Below are 25,297 nucleotides of genomic sequence, written 5' to 3'. Positions count from 1 at the left end.
CATTGACAAGCTTTGCAGCTGAGAGTGCATCAAGATAACTGTATATACTGCTTGGTGTTAAGTCCGAAGAAAACAGGCTCCACAATTCAACAGTCCGCTGATATGTGTGCATGATCACTAACGTCAGTTTTGCATTCAGTTCCCAAAACAAATCACAACGGCAACAGCTCTGCATTAGTTTGAGTAAGGCACTCCGCCCCACCTCATAACCATCGGCCTCTTCTTCCCCACACCGATGCCCCTCTCCCACAGTGATGTGGTACACTTAGCACAGTAAAAGGCATAGAAATGGGAAATATAGACTGGACAAACTTTTTTTTTCTGTTGAGCATCAAATGAATACAGCACAGATTATAATTCTGCACGATGACTGCATGGTTGACTTGTGATCTCGTTGTGTACATAACTCAGAACAGTATTATGAGTTCTTACTAAGCCAACTGTTGCCAAAAAGTTCAATTTGATGGAAAACCCCCCCCCCAAAAAACAGATCATCTTTGTCTCACATGAGTACTGACTGCTCAGCGGGGCAGTCAGAGGGTCTCCTCTCTATATTTTACATCTAAAAGACATGTGAGTCCCTGTTTAATGACATGGTGATTTATATCCATGCACACGAACACCGCCTCCCTTAGCAGTCTAGGTTTGGTGACTTGCACAGTCTCTGATATGTAGTTATAGACGAGGCCATGGAAATAGTGATCCTAAAATACTGTCCTGGTGTTTTTTTTTCTCTTTTCTTTACAATGTTTCTAACTACAACATGGCCTCAAAAAAAAAAAAAAAACACCAAACAGGTATGTTTTTGAGTTTACCAAATGTACACATTTTTCACATCTTTACATTTACAGTATATGATATATTGGTAGGCGTGTGAGATCTTAACATATGTCGGGTTAACCAGGCTGTCAGTGCGGCCAGTGCCATGTCCTTAGGGAGTTTCAGTGTCACTTTTTCCATCTGATGGATTTGTAGTCTCCTTCTTCCCACTGCTCAAAGAAAATGGAGCAAAAGCAAACCTCTTGGATGGACATATGTCTCTCTCCTGCGAGGATCTTGTTCCATCTGACGTTATGTTGCACTAACCAATCAGAGCCAGACACGGTCGAGTGGTTAAAAGTACGTGTCAAAAGCACAGCTCCACTCAGAATCCGACATCGCTGCTTCATCTGTAATCAGAACATCAACTGTCACATCTGAGGGTCCAAAATGCCTTTGTACTGAGTACTCTCCATCAGGTTTTATACTGTATTTTACAATAGCTGTGAAAGTTCCTCTGTTTTTTTAAGGTGGTTGGTGTAATAATCATCTAGTAAGAACAAATGAAACAAAATATGGTTTCAGAAGTAGATGGAGAAGAAAACGGGACAGTAAGAGAGAGCGAGGGAGATTTAATGTTTTTCTCAGACATCCGATGGTGAACTGCATGGGGAGCCGGACAGTGTGATCCAGTCCAAAACAGCTAGATCCATTCTACCTGCTTACTGTGGAGGTCCAGGACCTCAGGGTGCCGGGCAGTTTGTCAGACCCAGGGACGTTCCAGGGCCCAGGGGAGGCAGCTGCGCTTCTCACAGGAGGGTCTTCCATAGTTTTAGACGGGCAGCAGAGCCCACTGTGGCCGCTAGCCCTCTCGTCTTCTCTGGAGAACAGACCTCTGGACACCAGCCTCTCCTGGAGGCTGACATGTCCATCTCCACCGGCCAGAGAGGCTCCATTCGAATTCACACTCACATATGTGTCCCAGGGCCAGACAGTGCTCATTGCCTGTGTGTGCAGGGCCTTTCTCTCACAGCAGGGGGAGCAAGCATCCCTCTGCCTCTCTCGTCTATCAACGGACCTCCCCAGGACAGCTTTAGGAGGCAAAGCACGAGGCTGTCTGTCGCCTGGTCCGCAGTCCACCTCTCCACACCCCTGAGGGGTTCCCTGCCCCCTGATGATGCACTTCTGCTGGGTGGACCTGCCACCTGTAGCCCCTCTAATGAAGCTGTGGTCTGTCTGCTGTGGAGCTTTGTTTGCCATACACACTGTGGCCTCTAGAGGGAGCTGATGAGGGGAGTCTGGGGCTGAGGTCGGATGGGATGAGAGCAATGGATTCGGGTGGGTTCCAAGGGTCACTTCCTGCAGGGCAGAGTGGGCTGTAGAAAGGGAATCCCAGGGGCCGGCACAGTCTGTTGGGGTAGGAACAAAACACACTCAGGTAGACCAAAATGGAAAAAAATGGAGTGGCACAACCAGCATGCTCATGCATACAAAGAGAAAAGGAAAGAGGAGAGGAAAAAGAAGAGACAGAGAGAAAAATGTGCACAGCAACACAGTGAAACACCACATCTTGATATAATGTCAGGCAAACTCTCATGCAAATGTGAGTGAGCAGCAAACGCCTGACCGTGTAGGCGTCTGTAGCTTATATGTTACACCTCAAGTCTGACACTGTTTCTACAGACACAGACGTAAGACAGGATTTATTCAGAGCCTGAAAACGATTAACATATTTGTAGTTGAGTGACAGACTGATCCTGAGCAGATTGATTTTGCACAGTCTACTTCACAGACCTCTTCAGGATGATAGAATTTCATCTTGAGGGTCACTTGAAACGATATTGCTCTTTTACTACAACACACACACACACACACACACACACACACACACACACACACACACACACACACACACACACACACACACACAGATACTGTTGTTTTCCCATGCATAAACTCATAAGCATGCACATCTACACAGATTAATCAGTATGGAGAGAGAGACGTGCAATTTTTCACAAACCGTGTCTTTAGAGTGGCCCATTAGGAAGAAATAGGGGGAGCTTAGTGTGTCACCTTTCATGCACATGGAGAGGTTGGGAGGTACCATTCCTGAGGGAAGGCAAGTAAAATCCTATACCAATCATTAGACTTAAAGCAGAGGGGTTACAACACATGAAGGCTAGAGAGCAGGTTGTTATTCGACTGTTATTCATCAAAACTGTTCCTCACATAATGACAAGTTTAAATTCAGATAGAAGAACAGAGAGGAATAAAATGCAGAAAGATATTAATGCATGTTAATATGTTCTCCAGTAAAACATACAGCATTTGGAGGAAAAAGCCATTCTGGTTAAAAAAAGACAGTAATGTTAACCTTCAAACAATGAATCTCGTAGTAAGTGAGACAGAGATCAGCTCAGAGACTAATGAGGGAGACAGAGTTGAAAGGGTGGGACAGTGAGAGACTTCAGCTTGTGTCAGGGAAACCCACCATATTCTGGCACCTGTCCTGTGCCTCTCTTTAGCAGCAGCCTGACCCGCCTGCCCCCCGCCTTGATGAGTTCAATGGCACGGGCGTGAGTCATGTCCCGCGTGCTGTCCCCGTTAATCTCTATGATCTGATCCCCTACCTGGAGGAGACACACAGAGGACAGGGTCGATTTCTGTCAAACTGTGTTTATCCATGGAAAGCTGACTTTTCTGCACGACTGCTGTCTCCATTGGAGCAACTAGGGAATAAGTGCCACTAAGTGCCTTGTTCAAATGCACTTTAACAGGAGTTGCTGAGGGTGAGCAGAGGATTACTCAGTCAACAAGTTCACACTTACATACTCACTTTCTGCCTTTCCTAACCTGTAAGCTATACCTGTCCCAGGAAGGAGGTGGGACAGACAGAAAAATAAATATCTGTCTTAACAAAGGAAAGAGTGAAATATATGAAGAAAGGAAGAACCACAGAGGTGCTGTTTTTATTTGAAAGGCAAAAATCGATTGTTATTCATTGACAGTAATTCCAATAATCTCAAAAAACTTTTTAACTTTGTAGTTTTTAACATCTCATCCATGCCATCTCACCCTCATCCTTCCATTACGTATGGCAGGACCATCCTCAGCAAGGCGCAGCACAAAGAGGTCCATCTTGTACTCTCTGCCCCCGCGGATGCTGAAGCCGAAACCTTTCGCACTTTTCTCCAGCTCCACTGTGAAGTAATCGAAGTCCTGCAGAACAAAACGTACAGAATTTTCAACAAACCTACAGCAAATGACAGTATTTGACCATTCTGAAAACAAAGATTACAAACACCACCTCTCCACAGCATGGTGATAAATAAACTGGAAGACTTAATACTCAAAACAGTTCTCGGTGTAGCTGTACCTGTGGTCTGAAGTCAGCAGGGATCCCCAAGGGGAACTGTGCAGCTGCAGGATGCTGTCTGAAGTCCAGCAGACCAGGCGGGTGTCGGTAGTCCAACGTTGGAGGCTGTCGATAATCAGTGACTGGTGGGTGACGGTAGTCTACTGGAGGTTGCCTGTAATCAGTGAATGGAGGATGGCGGAAGTCAGGTTTGACGTCCTGCCTGGCTTTTACCTCTGACCTGTCAGGATAAGAAACAGAACAAAATCAGAGGAGAGATCTGTATGATGATGGTGACAGGATTGATCTGAAGAAGCGTAAAGGGATGAGATGTCTTGTTGCCCAAATCCTCACGTCTAAAAGACATCTTGTAGATATATGTATTGGGTAACGTGAACTTAACACGCCACATGAAGGAGGAGATCACTGCGTGTGTGCAGCCAAGGAGGCTCACCAGACAAACTAAGGAAATATCACTCTGCTTTGAAACTTTTATCAACTCGCCACTCATAAAACTGGCTAAAATCCAAAGCTCTGGGAGTGCTACTCTCAGTGTCTTGATCTGAGACTCACACGCACACACGCCGATCCACGCACACACTCACACTTTCATAGTTTTGACACATAACAGGGCTTGATTGCTGGGTTACTGAATTATTTAAGAGATACCTTAAGGTAAATTATTCACAGACACTGTAAGAGCTAAGTGGTGTTACGCAACAAAGCAGAAACCAGCCTGAGACTGAGAGTCTGAGTGGGACTAAAAAAAAGTTGTCTACAATCAAAGGTTTGCCCCTGAACTTACTGGTCTGCAGGGAAGATGGCGGCGCACTCTCATCTATATACACAGTTTGATATCAGTGGCCTTTGAAAACTCCTGCTCCTTCTCCTAGACACCAAGACACTCTCTGTTTGGCGATTCCCACAAAAGGCTTCAGCTGAGTCCAGACAAGAACATCCCTCTTAGCACACCTCTTACCTGCCATCGTGGAGGTAGAGCTGTGGAGGGGGACCAGAATGCTGGGTGACCGGGCTCTGCTGGGCTCCGGCTGGTGCAGGCTGGGAGGCTGCTGGTGCAGGAGGGCAAGTCACGGTTTGGCTTGTCTGAGCCGGTGCCTGGCTCGGCTGGACAGGTGCTTGACCTGGCTGAGTTGTGGTTTGGCCTGGCTGATGAACTGTTTGGCCAGGCTGGATGCCTCCTTGGCTTGGCTGGGCTACAGGGCTGGGCTGGGTCTGTGGGCTGTGTTTCTGGGTCATGGGGCTCTGCTTCTCTGAGCTGGGCCCAGAATGGGAACCTGTGAGGGACAGAAGGTGAGACAAGAGTTCACCTGGGTGGAAAATGTCAAACTGTGGAGAGAGAGATTTAGAAATTGAAAAAGAAAACACGCACAGGATGAACAACTGTGCCATTCTGTTGTAGAATTTTCTGAGATGTATTTGAGAAAATTACTAAATTATGTGCTGAATAACCTAGCCTTATTATAAATCACACAATTAGAGGACTCTGAAGTGTCAGTGTCATAAAACACGATAGTAAAAATCTGATTCTTAATCTGACTCTGAATCTGATTCCTTTCTGGTTTATGTACAATTGCTCTGACGTTCTTTTTACTTCAGAATACTTCACACAATGCATTCAGTTTGTAAGGCTTCCCTTTAGCCAAGTGAAATAAAATCTGTTCATATAAGACAAAGGAAACCTACCTGTCTTCAGGGAGTTGTCTTCATCAAGTATAAAGGGTAAACTAAACAAGCAGCCACACAAAATTCACAATGAAAAAAATGTATTCCATTTCACACATAGACACTTACCCTCCTCTGGTATGATGTGCAGTGTGACTGTAAGCCCAGCGTCTTTAATGAGCTTGACAATGTCCGCGTGCGGCATGCTGATGATGGACTGTCCGTTCACAGCCAAGATCCGGTCGCCCACCTTCAGCTTCCCACACCGGTCTGCAGGGCTGCCCTCGATGATACGTCCTATTTTATGGGGCACAGCTGGAAACAGGCAATAACAAGGTGGTTGGCAACACAAATGTTGAAGAAAGATGTAAAAACAGCACTGGTAAAAGTCAAATTAAAAGTGGAAAGAATAACATTTTGGATTTTATTACAGTATGAGTCCCACCAGTCATGACTGAGGAACAGTGCAGCCACAGTTACAGTTACAAATATTTATTATGCCTTATAAAGTCCTGTGACTGCATAGAAATACACTGTTAAAAGGCAAAAAAAAAAACCCAACATTTTTTAGAGACACTTTTCACATGAATAAATACAGAAAACTGAAAATCTTCACTTCAATGTAACAAACATTCTGGAAGCACCAAGCAGAGAAAGAGATTTATAACAATATTTTTTCAGTGCAATAGATGCTCTTGTTACTGCATGGGCATTTGTGCAGGGTGTATTAATAATATTCATATGCATTCAGTCCAAGCTGACTTAAGAATCCCACTGTCGGTTAAAAGATATAAGCTCTCTATAGTGTAACCACATATTTGAAGCCACATTTAAGACTTTTAAAGGCTCTTTTAAAGATTTTTGACATGAAATTAAAACCAATTTTGGAACAAAAAAGACCCCAGCTAATGAAAGCTCTTAAACTACTGGACGGGATGAGAAACATGACTCAAATAAATTAATTGGTAAAGGACGACACCCTCTGGTTCTTAGTAAAGCAGATATTACTGATATTATACTTCTGACACAGTTTCTTGTATGAACATGCAGTGCAAATAGAAGTTGTGTGGGAAAAAAATCTGAGATCTTATAAACACATAGTTTCTAAAGAAAAAATTCAAATGATCACAGAGACCATGTACCTGAAAATGATATAGTAGCAAAAACCCATAAACAATCGCTCTAGGACAGTCACCACCCTTTAGATCGTTGTTCATCAGAATTTACAAAACACCATTTGCGTTCAGTAACAACCTCTAGGGCTCCAGACAGAGGCAACTCACTGATGACGGTGGCGTTCTCCGGTCTGTTCAGCGAGCTGATGATAACGAAGCCGAAGCCCTCATTTTCCTTGCGGTGAATAACCACATCACTGGTTTGCAGGGCAGATCCCTCTGGGGGAGAGGTGGCAGCTGGGACGCTGACCGCCGGAGGGCCCGAAGCTGAGGCCGCATCACTGCGTGGAGAGCTGTGTTGTGTCGACACCGAGCCAGGGCTGCGGCCATTCACAGGACACAGTTCACCTGGAGGAAAGGAAGCAAGAGAGGAGACAGGATTTATTGAAAAGCTTGCTTTAAAATAAAAGCAGCTTAAAATGTAGCAACTGGAGAAATTCCGGGTCTGCATGGAACAGAGCACTTCTCTACCTCCAGCAGAGATTCTCTGTCTTGCTTGTCTGTCTGTCATTTGACAGTTAGGACTCTTGAGTAACCACATGCCCTTGCAGTTGCACCACACTCACAATGAACAAAAGATAAATGTATGTATGATCTACTACCACAGAATAAATGTGTGGGTGAGAAGTACACACTGATCCTGCACACAGATTGTCAGCATGTGTGTGCTGTCCAAGTTGTCTTTGTGTTTTTTTTTTAAAATTTGATGCCAGGGAAATGTGCAGCATGTTCTCCACTCTTGGTGAAGTGTGAAAAAAACCCGAAACAAAACAAAACAAAAAAAAATGAAACCCAAAAGGAAAAAAAAATAAAACATGTCCTCACCAGGCGTTTGCACTCTCCTTCTCACAGTCAAGCTGACTTGACCGTTGCGAGCGGCTGCATGCATCAAGTCTATAACGTATTTGTGCGGTTTCCCAGCAACCACATTTTTATCCACAGAAATGAGCTCATCCCCGGGTCGAAGCCGCCCATCACGCTCAGCAGGAGTGTTCTCTATTATAGCGCCAATAACAATCTGTTCAAAGACAATCAATATTAGCAGCATAGATGAAGGTGAAGAGGATGAGACAGGGACACAGTGGAATAACACAATATTTTCTTCATCCAACTTGTAAACTACTTTTGGATTATGTTAGTGTTTTTCTACTTTCCAAATATTCTGCTGCCACACTCTCTCTGTATCACAGTTTGCATGCTGTTGTACACTTGCACAAGTTCAGCAAGGCGTTACTTTAGTATGGGAGGTACTGAGCAGTTAGGGGGTCAGGACAGCGTGAGAAAGTTAAAGTGTGCTTGTGTGTATGTGTGTGTGTCTGTGGACGGTATGTTGGTCAGCTGTATGAACTGTAACTTGATGAAGAGTGCGAGATGAGGTTAGGTGCAGGTCAGAAGAGGTTGGTGTGTATGAGGTTAAAAATGTGTGTGGTCCAGCCCGTCCCATACGAGCCTTGTCACGGGCGTCCGGACTCACAGCCTGCACGGCCTCGTCTCCCCCCAGGATGCGGAAGCCGAACCCAGTTTTCTCCCTCAGCAGGTGCACCTCCACCTCTTCGTACTCTGGACCTGACACACACAGATGCAGACAATAAAGCTCGACTCTTTCATTTCAAATCATCAGATGATGTAAGGCAACGTGATGCTCTATCTGCCATGATCTAAAGCTTCTGTACTCACGTCGGCTCTCGTAGATAGCCCTTGACTTCTCATAAAGGTCGTAAGGGTCAGGCTTGTTAAGGTCAAAGCCTTCGGTTGAGTCGGGTACAGAAGTGCGGTGCTGTGGCTGGTTTGGGAAGGGTGTGCCAGGCTGCAAGAGTGGGCCAGACAAGTTTGCCTGGGGGCTGCCATGAGGGTCCCACTGGTCAGTCAACTACAAGAAAAACACCAACAACAGATGTTTAATTGAAGATATGGGGTCCTATTTTAACTGTGCAACCACAACTGCAAAGCAGTAGGTGTTGGGTGCATGGACTATGTGGATGTATCCAAGTGCACCTGCTATTTTGGTTCATGCAGGTGCAACAGCGCAAAGTGAAAAACGGCTGGTTGAGGTGGTGCATAAAATGGAGGGTATGGTAATTAAAAACATTCACGTTTAACCAGTCAAATCACTGGCCTCATCATTCTGAAACAGATGTGCCAATCACAGTGACGCATGACGCCAACAGCTCACCAAACGGAACTTATATTGCTGTGCAGAGCAGCACAATCTGAGCACACAGAAGCTCAAAATGGTGGTGTGAGCTTTTATTTAACTTGATAGAAATTTGATATAAATAAATAATAAAAAATGACTGATGAGGTCATTTATGTGACCACATCATACCTTAAAACGTGACACAACAGCTTCTGCACTGTGATGCATTTCAAGAACAAAACATGAAATCCTATGTTTGCCAAAAAGAACTTCAGTATTGTATGGGGTTTACTTTGTAGCAGCCTGACATCATTTGCATGTGATTTAATTAAGGTAAACACAGTGGACAGCCGTGTGTTATCGCACTGTGCTCTGACACGGCACTTCTCAAATCAGAAGCTGCAGATTTATCAACATATGTGTCCTGCTGCCTTCAGATGGCTGAGGGATTTAATGAACTGAAAGAGACGCTTTTCATACAATATAAAGCAGATGTGGACATGATTGTGGGGTGGGGTGGGGGTGATGATAAGACATGTATTATGTCAAGCATGTGAGTTATATTTAGTTAAATGTGACTTAGTAACTTTATGCAATAAAGAAAAACAGCTATTTGGGGCAGATATGATAATGAATTCAAATCAGTATTCAAACTTTAAAGTTAAATGAGACTCATCATGTCTGAATATTCTGACTAATATCATGAATGACTGCTGATTGTAGAAGCAGTAACAGGTGCAGTTTGCGTATAAATCTGAAGAGCTTTTCCCCAGCTGGCGAGGTGTGAGATCTGATGTGTTCAAACCAATAAGCAGATCAGGATGGGCTGGTTTGTTTCACAATGATGCAAAAGCCAAACACCTCTGAGGCAACACAGCCTCGGTGACAAACACTGACCCTATACACTGCTAGCTTACCTCTCTGCTTCAACAAACAAATCTGGTTCACAGATGCACATTTTCCCTCTACCTCTCTTTCTGTCTGACACACACACACACACACACACACACGCAAGCAGAAACACATTTGGTTCAATCATTGTACCTGTTTGGAGGCCTTCCATGGAGAGATGTGGCCTGAGGAAGAAAGAGAGAAGACACAGTTGACAGAGAGCAGACTCGGACAATTTATCAGATGCTTCTCAAACAATAAAATACATACAATTAAAACTATACAAACAAAAACAACTGCAATGGAACAGACAGTACAGATAAGTGCATATACTGTATATATTTCTACATAGATACTGGATGCAAGTGTTAAAATCATCATCTCTTAACGTGTTCTCCCTTTTCTGATTTCATATTCCTCTGTTTTGACTTTGTTTGTGTAACTCTTCCTAAACGGGTTTGGTTGTTGCGTTTGTTTTCAACATAATTACATCATTAGCTGCGGGCAAAAACACAGACCCCCACCCCCAGACACGCGCGCACAAACACACACACACAGAGTTTTCTCAGTAAGTCATATTTTATCTGCATGGAGGAGGCAGGGAGCACTCTACATCACAACAACAATCTCATCAACACAGCTCCCCTGTGACTCCACTGAATCAAGGACATACACTACATTTATGCTGCTGAGACCCACATACATACATTTAGACATGGGAGAAAAACATGCAGTGGCTGCCTTGTGTAAACATTCAATCTGAATCTTTATACATGGGGACAGGAACAAATACAAGCATTCATCAAGCACACTAGACTCCTGCAGCATCGCTGATGAATTCTTTAACAAACGTGGGCGCTTGTAAAATATTCTTTAGAGAATCCTGATTTATTTAATATTTATTCAGTTTATGAGATTTCCGGAAAAAATGTCAGAGAGCACTAGATGGAATATATTTATGGAATTACTCTCCAACTACATCCGCCTGCTTTTTAGATGTGTGAGATGAAGGCCAGAGCACTTAGCAACGAAGCAGAATGGCAGAACTTTCTATCAAACTCAGCGAGCGAGGGGAGATTTGAGGAAAATGATATACAGCAGATCACTGCTAGTCCATGTGAAGACAAAATGAAAACTGAAATTCATTTCTGCCATTCCTTACACGTTTATCTTATATTTTTCCACATTTTTCACCACAAACCGTCCTCCATATGCTCAATTAAAGCATTTTTGCAACCTGGAATCTAAATGTCCTGCCATCCCTGCTGTGAGCATGGAGGTGGACACATGGAAGATGAGGAACACTAGAGAAATAAAAATCCTCCTGCCTGTGAATGCAGTGAACATGAACTGAGGCTCGGGGAGAGCTGTCCGTGGTGCTGAAATGATTCAGCACAGTGGCAGCAGCAGAGGGAGGGCTCAGTGGGAGGTTGGGACTATTAACCACATTCTGCAGGGAATACAGGCCTTAAGGGACGCCTTTAAGGAATTCTAATAACTCATTCTCATGAAACTTTCCTTAATAACCCACTGAAGGAAATGAGTACGAGCTACAAGGCAATTGTCCACTCACATTAAAGAGGAGCGTCATCCTCACAGATGCATATAAGCTTAATTTAAATGCTAATACAGCTCATCGGCATATGTGCCGGATGTGTGGAGCACTCGTATGCATGCTGATGAATTACAAATGAATGACTGGTAGAGAGGCTTCACGTGGCCTCACTCACGAGTCAGTGGTCAGACAGTCTGGCAGGCCGGCCTCACAGACTAGCCTGCTGAGTTCTGGATGGCCTTCAGATCAGCCTGATTGGCTCGTGCAGCCTGACACCCTTTTCTTCACAGCCATGATCTGCGTCCTCATTGGTGCCGCAAAATGTCTCTAGTCTATGGTTGGCTCTGCTTCAAACTGGGATGTCGGGACGGAGCTGTGAACACGACCAGAGCTCAGTGGAACTCTGGCAGAGTGCCCACGCTACAGCGGAGCAGTCAGACACACACACACACACACACACCCAGCAGCAGTCTAACACAAAGCACCGATGCTCTAAGTCACACATCTGAATTCATGTGTGCAGGCTGAATTTCATTCAACGCAGGATTTCTTTGCAGAGCACTGAAATCCTACGTCTGTGAACAAAAACATGCTTAAACATTTTTGACATTCTGCACATCTGAGTCATTGTAAAGGACCTTGCCCTTTTTTTCACCCTTTAGAGAGGAGAGAGACACACAGAGAGCCAGAGAGGCTCCTGGTGTGTCAGGCTTATAGTCCCTGTGGGGCTGTTGTCTTGAGTTGTTTGCTAGAAACTGGCGAGTTTGACGAAGATGTCATCTTTGGGGGAAGGGAGGTAATTTGTCACATTCAACTCAGCATTTAGAGGAATGCCCATTGCAAGCTGTGTGTGTGTGTGTATGAGTGTGTAAATTCGAATACAGATAATTGTATGTATATGTGACAATGCATTAATGTGTGTAAGGTAATCTCATTGTGTATTGAATTTCAGCATCCTTTTTAAATGGCGTATCTGACAGGGAAACGTGAGTGTATGTCTTTGCAAAGATTAACCACCAGGTGGCAGATGCTGGCACTGCATGGTCATAAGATGGTCTGCTGCTCAGCAGCACAACATTTGATCTCAGCTGCTCACATACACATCCATGCATGCTGGCGGGCAGTCTTTCTCACACACACACACACACACACACACACACACACACACACACACACACACACACACACACACACACACACACACACACACACACACACACACACACACACAAACACACCGAGTGTTTTTTTCTATTCCTGCTGGAAACACTTGAGTGATTTATGCTCATCACAGACTGAGAAGAATTTATTATCTTTAACGTAATCAAGTGACTGTGTATAATAAACTGAACAACATACAGAACACAATCAATTCACTTGATCCAAGCAACAGTTTGCCAATACATCTCCAATAATTGTCAATAATGTAGTTTAGGCTTGAGACAACTGGACTGGCATAAAATCAGCAAACCATCCAGCAGCACTTCAGATAGTCTGATGTATCAAGATCACTAGCAGATCATGTCTTTGATTGCTTCTCAGGTCTGAAATCATAATTCTTGTCACACTTCAATTAATTAAATCTGAGATGCATATGAGACTGATTGCCTTCATTCGCAATTAAATATAACCGATGAAAAAGGAGCAAATGCAAAAGCGAGCGTATCTATAATTCGCCTTTATTGTTCTGTTATCATCTCAGAAACAATGCAAATTAACTCTTCACTCCTGGCAATTTATCTCCAGAAAGAAACTACAGACTTGACGACAAAATGAGCATGAAAATGTGAACTGCAGAGCTGCTGGGTGTCACATCAAAAGCAAACATTGAACTTACGACGCCCCAGGTAATTATCAAGTCAAATTTTGACCCTGTGACCAGAACACTTTGTAGAGAATGAGTGCAAGAGCACATGCCAAACAAATAAAGCTTTCAATGTGCAATTTAATTTCCTCGCAGGTGGCCAATCTTGCAGGAAATAGGAAGAAGAGGGAAAATGGCCACACTCCATGTCATTCTGGCAATATTACAAGAACTCTGCACTTCAAACTTCCCCACTATGAAATTTTCTCTCATCCCTCTTTGCGGCTACTTTATAACTTCATTTTGATATATTTTCTCAGACCGAGAGCCTGTGGTCGGCTCCTTCTTTCACTTCAAGAGGAAAGGTAAAATGCTGAATGTGTGCAGAGAATTAAAGGTGGTGTGGAGCAGCTTATTACAATGCAGAACCTGTCACAGGGATTCAACAGGTGACAGGTATTTTGGAACAACACTGGCCCTGAAGTCTGTGTCTAAATACACAGACAGCCAACACTGAAGTCTATCAAAAATGTTTGCTTAAAATTCAAATGGATGTAGGAGGTAAACTGTGTCACTGTGAGAAAGATCCAGGAGAACAGTTTTCCAGACGAACGCGCAGACTGAAACAGGATGGTGGGCAGTCACACACAGAAACAAATCATATTTTATCAGTATATTAAGATCTAGTTAATAATTTTAAAATTGCTACACTACAGAAAGGGACTTTGTGCTTATTGGCGAAAGCGTTTAATAATACTGTTTGTATAATCGAAGCGTCATCATTTCGGAGCACAGTCAGTACAGGTAGCCAAACAGCATCATGCCAACCAGTTCAGCTTGTCTGCCAGCTAGATGACACTCTCCAAAAGTAATTTCTGTCCAAAGCACATGACAGTAAAACAAGGGCATTTATTTTGAACACAAGTGGCCTCGGTGAGAATGAAGCTGCTTTCCCCACAGCAGTGTTGGCGCCATCTCAACCCACGGAGATGTGCTACACCTAACAATGAGATTAACTCTACCTCTCGTCGCAACTCTCGAGTTGCTGTATCTTAAAACATTTCCCTGTGTTAACCCCCCGTGTTGCTCCAGTCTGTTTCAGTGGAAAACATCGATGACATGTTGGTGATAAAGCCACATTTGGAAAACACTGAGAACACATGGTGTGACACACACTCACACACACACACACACACACACACACACACACACACACACACACACACACACACACACACACACACACACACACACACACACACACACACAATACTTAATATGACATCTGCTTACATTCTTCTTTGAACTGTAATGTTTCTGTGTTTTCTCTGCATGAGTCAGCACATATGAAACACATTAAACAAAATACTGTCCATTTCATTTTTCTTTCTTTTTTCTAATGTCTAATAATGTGTCCTGTGGTTGTTTGCTCCTGCAATTATCTAATTTCCCAAAGATGAACATTAAAGTTTCTTTTTTTCTTGACCATCACATAGAAATGATTGGTTTGTGAAATAATCTGGAATCATTACACATTTTAGGAAAACACTTTTGTTATTTCAAGAAATACTATGATAATTTACCCAGTTTTGCACCAGCAAAATTATTCTTCTACCCTCTAAACTATTTAATATTCCAAATATAAAATCTCATCTTCAGACTTGAATAAAATCATCTGAAAGTGTTCAAAAATAGAACGGGTCTCAAAATGATCATAATCAAAATCTCCTTTGCTCTCTCAGCTCTCACTGTCAACTCTACTTGACTCCTCTCTTTCAAAAAGCTGCAGCTGGGGCTGAAGATGCACAGTAACATGATATTTGTGAATTTCAATCAGAAGTCAGCTTACATTTAGCCGGGCAGTTACTCTTGCACTGGACCTTTCTTTATTTTTGCTAAAATGATTTTGGCCTTTGAAAGGTGCCAAAAATGCCACTAGTGATTTGACATTAATCATTTGACATGTAATCATTTTTGCCACAGCTAATGACTTTAACAGATCAAGGGGTATCAGCAGGTATTAAGGTATATCACATTTATACCCCAAAAAGATAAATGTTAGTCATTACAAATTAAATGTGTTATCCATCAATAAGTATAATTATCAATTTTCATTTACTTTCACTTATGTGGCACTCTCTCTCACCTGTTCCTCTCTGTATGAGGAGTGTTGCCTCAGCTCCCACAGGGCACTCTTTCAGCATCTCCACCACTCGTCCATGTCCAGCTGCAGCCACTGGCTGCTGGTTCACCTCCAGGATCAGGTCTCCCTCTATCAGCCCCGATGCTCCCTGTGAGCCTGGCTCCAGCACCTGCACCCCAACACAGTGACACATCCACCATCAGTCAATTTGACCTGCTCTGATTTGATGCTGTGGTACTTTGCAATCACATTAAAACAAAATTTCCAAACCAGTCAGGAATTGTTGAGCCCTAAAATCATATTATTTTAGATCATTTGAACTATTCCCAATATCAGTCTAAGAATTTTATACTTTTTTACAGGACAAATACAAGATACTGACATGAATTCTGAAAATTCTGAGAACAAAGGAAAATGCCCTATGAACAGGGACAATTATTTTACTCCACAGGAATCAAGTACACAGATTGGGATTTTTTTTTTTACTCTATGGCTCCTTTAGGACAGTCTTCATTCATTATCATAGTAGTAGATAGAAAATCCAATATAAGATGAACTGACTTTGTTCTCATCATCTCAGTCTCTTTCTTCTTGGTTGAATTGACTGAATTAAATTTACCATGACCTGCTGTTTTAACTGTATTTCAAGTTTAATTTGCTGCTCAACTCAACTACTGAGTTTAGCTGACAACTGAGATTTCACTCTTTAAAGAACACATTCACTCCGTGAAACAGTAAATGAATGTAACAGTAAAATACAATTAAAATATTAAAAATCTGTGAAGCCTTTTATTTCTGGACTAATCACGTTCTGCTAAGTGAATATAGAGATGTACAGATGATCCATGATACATCACCTGTTTAACTCGCTGACCAGTGGGACTATCGGCAATTGTGAACCCAAATCCCTCCGACCCTTTCACCATAGTGACCGTCAGCAGCTCTGCCCCTTGTGCTGCTGCTCCGGCAACCCCTGCAGTTCCCGAGGAGGCCATGGACACATTGTCGTCGTGAGGTGTTAGTGCCGAGGCTGAGCCGGGTGTGGTGGGCGGCAGGGACGAGCCGTCTAGATGTGTGTCCCCCGGGTGAGGTGCTCCGGCCTGGGCCAGAGCCTGAGGAGGCAGCTGGGAGCTCAAGGACAGGTACTCCAGGTACGGGTCGTAGCTGCTGCGGCCGTTCACCACCAAGGGCCGGTGCTCCAGGCCGATGGGTGTCAGGGAGGTGCTCGCAGCGCCACTAGGGTCCTCTGGGTCAAAAGGCAGAGGATATCCTCGACAGAGCACGAGGGTCACACTCTGACCAATGGGTACCGACTGAAACAGCTTGACAACATCGGCGTGTGTGGTGCCGAGCACACAGATGTCATTAATGTAGACGATGACGTCACCTGAAGAGGGAGAAGATAGCAAGGTCTCAACAGCTTCAGTAACACTCACACTGTGTTGCACAGCCCACATGATATGGTCTCAGTGGTTCATGTGTAAACATACTGAGCTGCAAAAATACATCTAGTCACTGTCTGCTGCCATAAATGTTAAATCTCAGGGGCATCAGGACACAATGCAGGAACACAGAAGAAGCACACTGTCCCTCCTAAGTGGCAAACAGGAATATGATATCAGTTCACGGCCACTGCAGGCAATCTACAAGTGTATGTGTGAGACAGAGAGGTGAGAGAGAGAGTGTCTCTGTGAATATGATAACTATCTGGTGCACTGGTGTATCTTGGCATTCACAGAGAGCCTTTATCTCACAAATTTTAGTGGATGGGCACAGTTACACTCACATGTAGTAACAGTTTTGAGTATAGACTCATGCACAATGAATTATGACATTGCATTTTCATGATATTCTGATGACTAGATGGAAACACAAACTGTGCACCACTGTTCCATCATGTTTTGTGTAAGAAAAGTTGTATTTTTCAGGTCACACCTGTCCTGGCCGGCAGTACTGATGCTGTCTAACGTCATCACTTCACTAAATTTTATATTTGTGTTCACTTTACCTGGTTGGTCGCTGACATTTTACCTGCATACCAACAACAGCGTACTGAGACCACTTCACAAATGCGACACTAGATACTCTGTCATCTCTGCTGTATTTTGAACGTGCGGAAAGTTATGGATTTCGGCTTTAAAGTCACAGCCCCATGACAAATGCAGCTGCCCCAAATCCTCTATTTCACACTTCTGGAGGCACTCTCTGTCACACATGCAGTCATGCACACACTCCCATGAACATGTGCGCACACATAAACACACACTCTACATGTCACATGCACAATCATACACAATCCCTAAGAGCAATGCCGCACAGCTCAAATAGGCCAGCTAATCTCAGCCAGGGAGTGCCCGTATGTGACTGTGTGCATGCGTAAGTGTGAGTGTGTGTGCACAAGTATGTGTGTGTGTGCGTGTGTGTGTGCGTGTATGTGTGTGTGTGTGAGCAGCTCTGGCAATGTCACAGAGCGGAGAGGAGCAAGCTGGAGAGAGAGGAATCAGAACAGAGAGAGAGCAAGAGGCTGACAGACCAGGATAGAGGGAAAACTAGAGAGGTAGAAAGAGAAAGCAGATGAAAATATACTGAGGCTGAAAGCAGGGGAGAAGTGTCAGATGACATGGTTAGATAAGAAAGCATAATAAAGGGTAAGCCAGAGAGACAAAGAGAGAGAGGCAGATAAAATAGAAAGAGATGGATTCCAGATAAAAGAGAAACTCCGGCAGAGGGAAAGACATGAAATCAGAGAGAAGTAGAGAGTAGGAAGGAGGATTCCCAGCTCTGAAATGAGACCTAAATGAGCAGTTTAGGCACCAATCGTGCTCGGCATGGGGCCAGCTCACAGGTTCAGAGCAGAGCACACATAAAGCCTCATACAGTTATGCCTTCCCTGAACCCAAGACTACAGCCCACTATGACTTTTACTAACAGCAGCTTTTTGAGATCTGGCCTGACTAAGGTTTGTTTCTGTAAAAGATTAAAAATCAATCATTGTAACATAGAGGACCCTGAGAGTCACCCTACAGATCAGTCTTTAGGTCTACATATTGCTAGCTGGTAGCTCCATACTGTTAGCTGAGGCTTTCATCCACAGCAACCTACAGTAAACAAACAGGTAGGGATGAGATGTCTTTCTCAAGGATACTGTAAATGAAAACATGCTGATTGTTGCAGGGATCCACTGTTAACCTTCCGCATAAGGCAAGGTCTCTCTAATCGCTAAGTAAGCCATGAGAGACTGTATTACTGCCTGTGTGGATGTTACAGATCTTTGGTTTTATGAATCAAAGCACAAACAAGTATGGGGCAATTTCATGGTGCTGGCAGACTGATTTTTGATAATACTGTGACCGCTGGTGCCAGATTAATGATGCTGCACCTGTAGTATCACTATGCAAAGCAGGGATTTTTCTTCTATTGAAGTAGGTGTTGTGTGGGCTGCTGTCAGTTATGGCTGATTACATCAGATCGTCTCATTAAAAGCCGAACGTCATAGTGCACTGACAGAGGACAGTGTGTGTGCTGAGAGGAAAGTGAAGTCCTTGTCTGGGACACACAGTGCTACAGGCACAAATATAGGGCACCCCAAATATGCCACCAAGGGCCAATGATGTCCCCTTTTAAGATGAACTGATATTTCTGGGGATTCTGAAACCTCTACCACTAAGTTTTCACTTCTAAGATGTGCTTCAACTGTTCTTGGAGTATCGCTGCCATTGTTGATACCAATCATTTAGTATACAGCTCGTGGGAATTTCAACAACTGTGTCTGAGTTGTATTTGTGAAAGATTCAAAAACTTTAACACTCAAACTTGGCAAATTTGGCAGAAAATGTTGGCAACAAAACTGGACCCAAAGGGGGAAAAAAAAGGCCCAAAGTTCAGGTTTTAATAAATAAAGAGAGCTATTTTTTTCTACAGAGGAAGAGTTGTGCCTTTGTTTTGCGTATTGCATATGTCCATCCATATGTGTTTATCCCTTGATGGTTTAAGGGAAGAGCCTACTTCAGATTAAGCCTTAATATCTCCTTAATGGACAACGGACAATAATAAATTATGCTCTAAATCAATCACTGAAGGCAATATATCAAAGACACAAACTCAGCAAGTGTGGATGTGATTTTCTGGGTGACCTCAGCCAGCTACAACCATAAAACCAACTAAAGCACTAGTGCTTATGCTAAGAAATGTTCAAGGCACAAGTTTAACTTTTGATACCAAAATTACACAGCATCACCAAATTAACTGGATATTGACACTCTGCTGTGTTCCCCTGGGCTTTTAGGTACAAGAAACGTTGACAGAAATTACCCAACAGGCAGGTAAAAACCTGCTTGAATTAAATTGAAACTCTGCCAGCAAAAGGTCTTTGCACTTGATCTGCTTTGGCAGGAAATTAAGGTCCATAATGTTGAGGTGTCAGAATAATGAGGCTGGGCTTAAGCATTTCTATAAACACAGTATTACAGTATCAGCAGGGACAACAGTGACAGCTTGTATTTTGTTCAAACCTCAATTTATTTCTCAACCAGTTGTCAAAATTCTGTGTTGGTAAACATAATTACCTGTGTCCATCTTTCCGTCCTGAGCAGCTGGTCCATCTGGTATTACACTCTTCACTTGCAGGAACTCATCTGGCTCGTCACCTCCTATGATCGTGAAGCCAAATCCCATGTTGCTCTTTTGCAGGGCTGTGGACAGGAAGGTGCCCTTCAGCTGGGTTGGGTCCCTCGTAAACAATGGCTTCTCTGCAGGGGGAGAAGGTTTTCAAATATGATAAATTCAGATCCTTAACATGTACATACCTATTATGTACATTTGCTTCGTCAAATTATTTTTTGCGTTAAACTTTCTTTTCAGTGCTGAAAGAACCTATTGCACACTTTTTCTGAATGTAAAAACGAATAAAGACACGTTTTCCTTCATTTCTGATAAGCTGACTCATTGGAGATACGCAGATGCAGTTTTCTCTCAGACGAAACTGCACATAATGTACTTGTCTCTGACGTCCTTATACGTGTGCCTGGATTAACCCACTGGGGGCCTGAGGGTGAGCATGTTCTCTGTCCCCCTGCACTGCCAGCAGTCTCCATTTGACCCTGTACAGTGTGACATTGTGCATCTGCCCCATCAAATATTTAGAAAACTGTCCAATATATGACATGGGTTGCGAAAATAATGAAAAATGCACAATGTTTAACACAAAAAATATCTGTACAAAATCTGTATAATAGGGAAAATTAACAATCAGTTTAAAAATCTATCAGCCCATGAGTTTTCAGGGGTCCTCTATGCCCTTGAGACCAAGACCATGTGCTGTGCATGTCCTTTCTGCAGCCCTGGCATTTTCATATTTGTGCAACTAAGTATGTCAGCATGTTTTGATTCAAGTACTGCACATACTGTAGTATTTCATGTGTACCTCTGTATATAGTGGGCAGTGGCAGGGCGGACAGTCCCTGGCTCTGCATCTGCCGCTGCTGCTCCAGGCGTCTCTTGGCTTCCAGGACGGGGTTCTCAAACTGAGTCCTTCGGTTGATGTGACTGAAAACAGAGTGCATCATTTCAAATAACGGAAAAGAGATAATTCAGAGCCTTTTCTCGGGTCAGCAACGCAGATGAATTCTAAATTTTACCAAAGTACGTAAGTATTTTCAATAAAATATAATTTAAGAACCCAAAGTAAAAATGCTCATTCATAAAAATGCTGTCTTTCAGTGTACTAAATTACTGATGCATTTAAAGGTCCTGCACACAAGTTCTCAATTACGTAGCCATGAATCATATGTTAGGCTTGCTGCACCAATTTGGGTGGGAAAAATTACATTAATTTCTACCACTGTATCAATACACAGAGCCTGGTGACCTCATGTTATTTACAACTTTCAGGCACCAGAGCAGAGGGCTTCATTTAAAAGAACTAAAAAAAAAACACCTGTGTGTGGGGCCTCTAAGTTCAACAGATTGATTTGTTTTTTGTTGACTCTGAATCAAATGACACAGTCTAAGAGCAAAGGTTGTTAATCTTCCTAATCCCACTGAAAATCAACAGTTACAAACACCTGGCAAGCTTCAGACATTTTTCTCAGGAGGTGGCAAATCAAACCAAAGATAGAATTAAAGTAAATACTGAACTAGCATTTCATACTATGTGTTTCTACTGGATGTTAGATAATGCTATAAAAGAATAATGTTAAAATGTTACTTTTAAAGTAACTTATAGCCACAGTCAAATGTTGTAAAGGACCGAGTTTTCACTTCTAATTACAATTCATTCTGGTTCAAGTGGAAAAAATGTAATGTACCTCCAAATAAAACTGCACCTACAGAGCAACATTTTAAATAATTTTGACCAGATGAACGATTTTTATCAGCAGCGTTCTCAGGATAGTCCTTGCGGATGAGTATTTCACTGTCAAAGTTTAGTCAAATGAGCAGAGAGACATAAAAAAGAAATGAGAATTTATTCATCTATAATTCATAACGAGTTGCTGTAAACCATGGAAATGCATTTTCTGTTTTACTACTGAGCAGCTGAGTTAACCAAGTCAACAGGGAGACTTACTCTACATAGTAGCTGCCGTAGATGGGGTCATCTATCTTCTCCCAGCCATAGGGCAGCTCTGAGAAGATGGGGAAAACAAGAGGAGGAAAATGAAGTCAGTTTATGCTGAGAGCAGAAGAAGGAAAAAAGACACTAAATTGAACCACTGAGGGGAGACAACATGAGTCTCAGGGCTCACAGCTAGACACTACCAAAGTGCTCCTTTAATAGACAGACAACACTTCGATCTGCAGTGGCTTCTTCATGGAGACACGAATCACAACAGAGACAGGAGGAAAATAACATTTAAATCGTCTGACACATCACATCCTGCTCTCCCTTTCTTTCATTCTCTCCCCTCTGTCGTGTGCACAAATACTTCAAGGCCAAAATAGCTTCACTGTGCTACTTGATGTTTGTCTCTTTTTTTCTTTCACCCACCCACTCATTTTCGCCTTGGATGGCTTCCATGGCTGCTATGTCAATTGTCTCCTCCTCTGCTTCTCTATTCCCTCCTCACTTCATCTATCCCTTTGCTGATTTATCTCTTCTCACTCCATCGTAAGAGAACTGGGTCAATGCTCTGCTAAAAATCCCGTACTCCGTGCCCTATTCTTCTATTTCACTTATCGTAACTTCACTGACACACACAATATACAGTGAACTATAATGAGCTCCCTCTACCGGTGTATGCAAAATTCAGGATGTTTTGGTTTTGGGCTTCAGCACTCAGCCTTCACTGAGGCTTAAGGAACACAACAAGGAGACTGACCTCATACTGTAAGGCTGAGGTGACATACAAAGATACACACACACACCCACAATCACAGTCCATCTGCCCAAGCTGTTACCTTCCCACTCAGACATATACTCGAAATACAGCACTTCTGATTAGCATTCATCAGTGAGCATTACTGAAAGGTTGATCTTCCTCCCTCATATTAATTCATCCTCATGTCTTGTCTAATAAGAATAAGAGTCTTATTCATGCAATTCATGACTATGTCTGTAGGTGGGCATTTTCCACAGGGAAATAAAGCAAACCTGACGGAAGCAGAACAATACTAGTGTCATACAGATTGAAAAAGGTGACAAATACACTAACAATGAGTCATCAGGGACTCGGCATGACCCTGAGCTTATTAATGAAATGTAAATACACACACACACACACATACACAAGAGCTGACAACCTTGGTGGTAGAAGAGCTCTAGGTGAAAAAAAAAGTTAGACAAAGTGGGAATACAGCATGTGCTGGGTGTTGGACTTTTGTGGGAAGGTATGCAGTGGTGGCAGGTGGGGTGGGGAGTTTAGATGCCCTGCTAATAGCCTGCACAGGGCAACTGACATGTCAAAGACTGTCTATCAAAGATTGACAATCTTTGATAGACAAAGATTGACAATCTTTGATAGACAGTGCTAAAAACACATTTTGGTCAGTGCCACTGTCTATCAAAGACTGTCAAGTGTTTGCATCAAAAGCCAGGCTGATTCATGGTATTTTGTTTTGTTTGACGAGACTGTTCATTATCTAAATTGAGAGCATGATTATTTCAAACTTTATTTTATTTGGGCAAATTACCTTGGCTGTTTGTGTTTAGATAACATTTCATATTTATAGAAAAATGTTACTAACAATAATTTCCTAGAAAATTTATATCTTGGAAAAAGCTGGTGCAATTTGGTATTAATTATAGAGAAAAAGGAGAATCCGTTTAAACCTGAGCAAAATTTTTTTTTTAATCATTCTTCATAGGACATATGTTGAATTGTATGCTTGTCTATAGACAAATTTCATATTTATGTATGTTCAGCAGAGCATGTTCACTTGCTGCGCACTGACTAAACATTTAATCTGGATGTTGCTATAGAATAAATTATCTATAATTAGTAGGGAATTCCAGTTATTTCCATTAAGCTTGGGGAGTTACTTTCAAATTACAGATGTGTAAAGTAAAGCATTACCAAAATGTTTATATTTGTCCAAGCCAGGTATTATATTGGCAAAAGTACAGAATTTTTTTAAGAATACCAAAACACTTCCCAACCCTCTGAATTCTTTTGAGATTCACAGTCACTCACTGACACACATGCACACACTCACATGCAAACACACACACACACCCAGCTCTATTATATTTACAATTATTTGGTCTGTGTGACACTGATACTGTGGCTTCATCCCCTCACGCTATAATGTAATTATGAACAGATTTCTGATCTTGATATCAATAATCTGTCTGTGAGTTAGTGTGTCTGAGTGTGTCTAAGTGTGTGTGTGTGTCCTGGCTGCTGAGCATGCTGACTGTGCAGCCCAAGGTGAAAGGGGTGGATGCTGCAATTAACTCTTCTCTGCTTTACCGTTTGCTCAAACTGCCTGCATCACACTGCCATTACCTCGAACGACCCTTCTCATCCCCGAGGTGGAAAAGTCAGATGGATTCACACTTCAAACCACCTTAAATTCCCTCCCACCCTATCCATGAGCCACCTTAAATGTCGGCCTAACTCATCCACTAGTCGCTTGCCCTCCCCCTAAAGTGAAAGGGAGACAGTTTCCATGGAAACCACCAGTGGAAGTCTTTTTTTTTCTCGCCTGAGCTGAGGGCTCTGTCTTGTCTCTATTTCATGCCACTGAAATACAGAGAGCATAGAGAGAGCATTTGTGTGTGTGTGTGTGTGTGTGTTTTTTGCATTCATATGAGTCTATATTTGCAGTGCGTGAGTGTGTGTGTATTAGATGGCTGAACTGTGTTTGCATGTCTGAATGAGTGAAAGTGTTATCTTTCTTTGACACTAAATCAAACACCTCACGTGTCTGTGCACAGAATGAGCACCGAGGGGCTTGCTTGTGTGTTCGGGTGCTTGTTTATAAGTATCTGTATTGGTGTCTCTTTTGACATGAAGTCTAATTGTGATTCCTCTGCATTAGATGACTCATCTTCCCTCTCACACAGACTCTCTGACCAACAGGCAGCCAGGAACAGATACAATGAACTCATCTGACTCCGAAAAAAAACATACTAACCCTGAACTCAAGAATAAGCTCGAACCAAAAAACAACCTCCAAAATTTTCACAAAAATGACCAGAACCCATATCTATGTAGGGATGCAATTAACGATGAACTGATAAAATGTTTTGTCCATAATGTGTAATAAAGTAGTAAAAATGCCCATTACAATTTCCCAAAGCCCAAGCTGACATACTCAAATTACTTGTTCCATCCAGCCAATCTGTTTAGTTTA

The 25,297-nt window shown here is 42.7% G+C and overlaps 1 protein-coding gene across 1 annotated transcript in view; it reads right to left on the bottom strand.

Moving 5' to 3' along the window:
* Nucleotides 1-453: 453 nt before the first annotated feature.
* The window catches only part of LOC121181892 (membrane-associated guanylate kinase, WW and PDZ domain-containing protein 2-like), a 69,882-nt gene continuing 45,038 nt past the window's right edge, over nucleotides 454-25,297 (bottom strand). Inside the window, exons 7-23 of the mRNA XM_041038107.1 lie at nucleotides 22,071-22,128; nucleotides 20,928-21,049; nucleotides 20,071-20,253; nucleotides 16,363-16,892; nucleotides 15,509-15,674; nucleotides 10,157-10,188; nucleotides 8,653-8,845; nucleotides 8,450-8,541; nucleotides 7,801-7,993; nucleotides 7,084-7,323; nucleotides 5,930-6,115; nucleotides 5,520-5,528; nucleotides 5,097-5,412; nucleotides 4,139-4,358; nucleotides 3,838-3,981; nucleotides 3,254-3,392; nucleotides 454-2,168 (exon numbers count right to left, since the gene is read on the bottom strand). Of these exons, the coding sequence (XP_040894041.1) occupies nucleotides 1,474-2,168; nucleotides 3,254-3,392; nucleotides 3,838-3,981; nucleotides 4,139-4,358; nucleotides 5,097-5,412; nucleotides 5,520-5,528; nucleotides 5,930-6,115; nucleotides 7,084-7,323; nucleotides 7,801-7,993; nucleotides 8,450-8,541; nucleotides 8,653-8,845; nucleotides 10,157-10,188; nucleotides 15,509-15,674; nucleotides 16,363-16,892; nucleotides 20,071-20,253; nucleotides 20,928-21,049; nucleotides 22,071-22,128 (3,518 nt within the window). The 3' untranslated portion in view covers nucleotides 454-1,473. The remainder of the gene's footprint in view (nucleotides 2,169-3,253; nucleotides 3,393-3,837; nucleotides 3,982-4,138; nucleotides 4,359-5,096; nucleotides 5,413-5,519; nucleotides 5,529-5,929; nucleotides 6,116-7,083; nucleotides 7,324-7,800; nucleotides 7,994-8,449; nucleotides 8,542-8,652; nucleotides 8,846-10,156; nucleotides 10,189-15,508; nucleotides 15,675-16,362; nucleotides 16,893-20,070; nucleotides 20,254-20,927; nucleotides 21,050-22,070; nucleotides 22,129-25,297) is intronic.

Source organism: Toxotes jaculatrix, chromosome 5 (genome assembly GCF_017976425.1).
Source record: "Toxotes jaculatrix isolate fToxJac2 chromosome 5, fToxJac2.pri, whole genome shotgun sequence".
NCBI classification, from domain to species: Eukaryota; Metazoa; Chordata; class Actinopteri; family Toxotidae; genus Toxotes; species Toxotes jaculatrix.
The sequence above is the reverse complement of the archived record's forward strand: the minus strand, read 5'-3'. Positions and strand labels throughout refer to the sequence as shown.